Consider the following 5,000-nt stretch of genomic DNA (forward strand, 5'->3'; position numbering starts at 1 on the left):
AGGAGCATGGGAAATTACAAGCATCTCTTTCAGAGCCCCAAAGGCTGCCAAGCAGATGCCTGCCCCCGTCACTCAGGCTGTGGGCTACCCTGAGTCCGAAGGGGGGGGGGGGGGTTCTCATGCAACCAAATTGATGGCAGCAGTTACAGTGAACTTTGTCAGTTTTACCTCGTACTGAAAATAATTTTGTACGAGTTCATGTTCATCATTGCAAAGCTATTGCGGATTTATACAAGAGTAGTGCAAGCTTAAACATGCTAGTTTTTTTTCCAATCCAGTGGGAAAACTCTAACAAGAGCAAGCTTGTGCTAATCTTATATCATATATGTTATATTTTGATGAAGTATTTGAGCACAAATCAATCTGCCCATAGCTGGTTGATAAATTACTATTTTTGATTCTTGCTTCGGAATTTAACACGATAGTTTTAAATTGATATTTATGGTATCCGTCTCTTCATTTATATTTCGAAGTCTCCTTTCTCATTACCCTAATGGTCTAATGCATTCAAAAGCTATCCTTGTTGTCTTTGCCTATAATGTAAATCATCTTCTTTTTGGAAAAGAGGTAGTATGGTGTTTCCTCCCTTATATCTTCAATGCAGCACCACCCAACGCCCACCCCTCCTTCATCCGTTCTGCCTATGGTGCCGCATATACTTTGTTTACACTGAAGCAACAAATGAAGGAGGAATTTCTGAATCCTTTCTAATGTACTTGTGTGCGGTGTGTGTGTGCGTGTGCACAGGCCGCCTGCATGATCTTAATAAATGCCTTGATTGAAGGCCCTGACGACCTGGACTTCAGAATTCACCTCCGTAACGAGTTCATCGGCACTGGGCTCAGGGATGCTCTCAGGGTAATCATCACCATTTGTGTGATCTGTGATTGTTAGGCCACCAACCCTCCAATAAAATGTATTCATTAATATGATGCAAAACGAAAAAGGGGCTGTTTACTTATTGCATTCTCATAATGGGTGGTGGTGAATTGCGAAAATGAATGTGTATATATATACTGTATATATATATATATATATATATATATATATATATATATATATATATATATATATATATATATATATATATATATATATACATACATATATATATACATATACATATTCATATACATACATACATAGATTATGCATTCAGAAAGTATTCAGACCCCTTCACTTTTTTCACATTATGTTATATTTCAGCCTTATGCTGAAATCGTTTAAATTCATTTTTTCCCTCATCAATCTACATTCAATACCCCATAATGACAAAGAGAAAACAGGATTTTAGAAAGTTTTGCAAATTTATTAAAATTAAAAAACTGAAGTATCACATTGATATAAGTATTCAGACCCTTAACTCAGTACTTAGTTGAAGCACCTTTGGCAGCGATTACAGCCTCGAGTCTTCTTGGGTATGACGTGACAAGCTTTTCACACCTGGATTTGGGGATTTTCTGCCATTCTTCTCTGCAGATCCTCTCAAGCTCTGTCAGGTTGGATGGGGACCGTTAGAGTCCCTGTATAGAGAGAGTTGCGACATGAAGAGTCCGAAAAAAATTGGTCACGTGGTCTGTGGACGCCATGTTGTTTCGTGTCCGATCTTCGCGTGTTTTTCTGGCCTTGCATTGAATACATACGAGGAACGCTCTATTTTATTGTCTGGCTTTGTTGGTTGTCTTTAATAATACTTAATAATGTGAGTATTGTCTTTAATACTCACACTCATTCTAATGACGCCAAATACTTAAGATCACACGCTGATAAGACTCTCCTTGTCTGTAATAGAACTCATATGCCATACGGGGACAAAGCCTTTTGCAACTCAGTACCTGCCCTCTGGAACAAACTACCTATAACTATTCGGACCTCACACAACATAAAAACTTTGAAATCAAAACTCAAAACACATTTATTTCCAAAGTAACTTAATTGTATTTTTTGAAAAGTAGCTTTAAGTCGTATTCTTCTAAGATTGTGTAATGTAAGTTGTAGTCTTTTTTTTTTTCTTTTTTTTTTTTGTATACAAGATCGAGGCTCGTGAAAGAGCAAACATTCATCACACAGAAAGACAAACCGACACATAAAACATATAACATGGGGAGCGGTAGGCAAGATGGGGCGAGAGGGGGAGGAACACAACCACAACATCTGAGAGCAGGGACATCGAGAGATCTGTGCGAAGGGGGGGTGGGAGAGGTATAAAACATATGGACACTGCCGGGACTTCCAGGAAAGAAGTTGGAATTTCAAACAAGGTGGATCTGGGGTGAATTAGTGGGGGTAGAAATGATCAAGGTTTTGGATGGGGGAAGATAAGAGATGATGGTGAACAGCTGTTTTAAAGACCTGGAGGGAGGAGTGGGATTGAAGGGAGTGAGGGAGTTTGTTCCAGAGGCGGGAGAAAAGAGGAATGAAAGAGTGAAGGTGAGCAGAGAGCCGAGATTTCGGCAGTTTAACCATCAGAGGGTTGCTGACAGATCTTGTGCGACCTGTAGGAATATTTGGGGGATAAAGCACAGAGAGAGCATATCTTCAAGATATGTTGTGAAGCGCTTTGTTCATTTCATGCTAAGGCGCTATATAAATACTGTTATTATTGTTATTATTATTACTAGGGCGTGCCCGTACGTGGGTGCAAAAAAACATGCGTGCAAACAACAACAACAAAAAAAAACTTTGAAACCACGTGGCAGTAACGACCACAGAACCCCCCCTCTATTTACATGAAATGGTTTGGTCCATTCGCAAGAAACCACGTGGCAGTAACGACCACAGAACCCCCCCCTCTATTTACATGAAATGGTTTGGTCCATTCGCAAAGCCAAAGCGAACGGCTTGCGAGTACGGTGACCATACCTTGGGAACCACTTGTCCGATTAATTTCAAACCTTGAAAAGGCACATCCTCGGGTCCCCAGCAATATACCTGGCAAGTTTCAAGTATATCGGACCCGTGGTTGTCGAGAAACAGCGGTCACAGACAAACACACACACAGACACACACACAGACACACACACATACACACAGAGATTACTGGAATTATAGATAGATGTACATGTATGTAATTTGGAATAGTTTAGATGTACACCATACAACTAATTGTACATTGCTATGAAAAAGGGGTATGTTTTACATGCATACTCTTCCATTGCAAGTCTGGATTACAATTTCTGGGCCTTTTATATAATTACAATTTAATTGTGCATATGTATTTCTCCCGGTGCGCCGACATGAAAAGTCAAATTACTTTTTAATTTTCATATTTAAAATCAACATTTCTGTCATTTGTCAAGATGGTTTTAAGGCAATCTTGTTATAATAATATGAATTTATATAGCGTAAATTGCAGGAGCCTCTAAGCGCTTAGAAAAGAGAAGAAAGCCAACGAGATGAATATACAAATACAAATTATACAAGAAGAAAACCTAAGATATAATCAGATGTAGGCATTTTCAAATAAATGAGTCTTTAACAGAGATTTGAAAATGTTCACATTGTCGGCTTTGTGTGCATGCATTCCAGTCAAGAAAGTAAGACGCAAGAGAGCAAGGTAGTCCAGAAAATGATAGGCACTTCCTGTCCCCTCTTTCCCTTTTATTCCTTTTCCCCCTCTCCTCCCTCTCCTCCCTCTCCTCCCCACATAAAACTACATTTCTGAACAAAGATGATTGCAATAAACAAAATCCGATTCTTATCTTGGACTAAGAAAATCATATCAAAAGCGAGGGGCACGGTGCAAATCACAAATTACACAATGTAGGCACTCAAATTTTGTACTAGGTTACGCACAATGTATACACACTAGCGGGCAGTGCACTAGTGTGTGGCGCAAACAACAACAACAACAACATGGAGAGAGAGCAGTGCAAGGAGAGTGAGGAAGAGAGTTTTTTAAAATAAAGATAGCCACCCCACCACAAGGACGAGGCTCAGGTCTATCATACCGGAGGAGGGAGTAACCAACAACAACAACAACAACATGCATTTTAAGGCCATTTTCCCTGCTAGAGCGGGGGTTAGCCTTGCGGTTCACATGACGATCTTCTCCATTTTGCCCTATTTTCTGCATCTCTCCTTGTTAACCCCCTTGCCCGCATTTCTTCTTCCACCATCTTTAGCCAAGTCTTTCTCGGTCTTCCCCGTCCTCTACTTCCTTCTACATTAACTTCCATCACTCTTCTCAACCAGTCACTTTCCTCCTTCCTCAACACATGACCAAACCATCTCAACCTGTTCCTCTTCACAGCATCAATCACAGGCAATATTCCCATCATCTTTCACAATTCATCATTTGTCTTCCTCTCTCTCAACGATACTCCGCACATCCATCGAACCATTCGCATTTCCACCCTTTCCAGCCTTCGTTGCTGCTCTACGTTCATTACCCATGTCTCGCTCCCATAAATCATAACACTTCTCACACATGCAGCATACACCTTTCCCTTCAGCTTCAGCGACACTCTCCTCCTCATCAGCACGCCACTCAGTTCCCGAAACTTCTTCCATGCACATCTCACTCGAGCAACCGTTGCCGAGTCTGATCCACCTTCTCCATTCAGCATGTCTCCGAGGTAGCAAAATGTTTTCACACCTTCCAGCTTCACGCCGTCTCCAAGATTCAACTCAACATTTCCTCCATCTGCAGCTCCCTCTGTGCACACCTTACATTTGAATGTAGCTGCCACACTGGTAAATGACCCTCTCAGACCACTACATTTTTGATGAACCCACTCAGCGCACATAGTACATTGAATGGAGGTCACTCCGACACCCTGCACACAGCACATGGCCACTTCCCAGTTCTTTCCACCTCACCACATGCTTTACCACTTGCCATCACCTTCGTCTTTCCGATATTCTCCTTCAGACCTTTTGTCTCCATACATTCCTTCCACTTGTTCAACTTTTCCTTCAGTCCATCCATACTTTCCGCAATCAACACCAGATCATCTGCATACAACAACTCCCATGGTAAACCCCCCTTTACGTTCTGA

At 41.1% G+C, this 5,000-nt stretch overlaps 1 protein-coding gene across 1 annotated transcript in view; it reads left to right on the forward strand.

Annotated features, from left to right (window-relative positions):
• LOC137425496 (protein diaphanous homolog 2) overlaps window positions 1-5,000 on the forward strand; it is a 525,447-nt gene that overhangs the window by 122,914 nt on the left and 397,533 nt on the right. The window contains exon 9 of the mRNA XM_068113997.2: window positions 748-858. Coding sequence (XP_067970098.2) covers window positions 748-858 — 111 coding nt within the window. The remainder of the gene's footprint in view (window positions 1-747; window positions 859-5,000) is intronic.

The sequence above is a fragment of the Myxine glutinosa genome, chromosome 4 (assembly GCF_964187855.1).
Source record: "Myxine glutinosa chromosome 4, kmMyxGlut1.1, whole genome shotgun sequence".
Lineage (NCBI taxonomy): Eukaryota > Metazoa > Chordata > Myxini > Myxiniformes > Myxinidae > Myxine > Myxine glutinosa.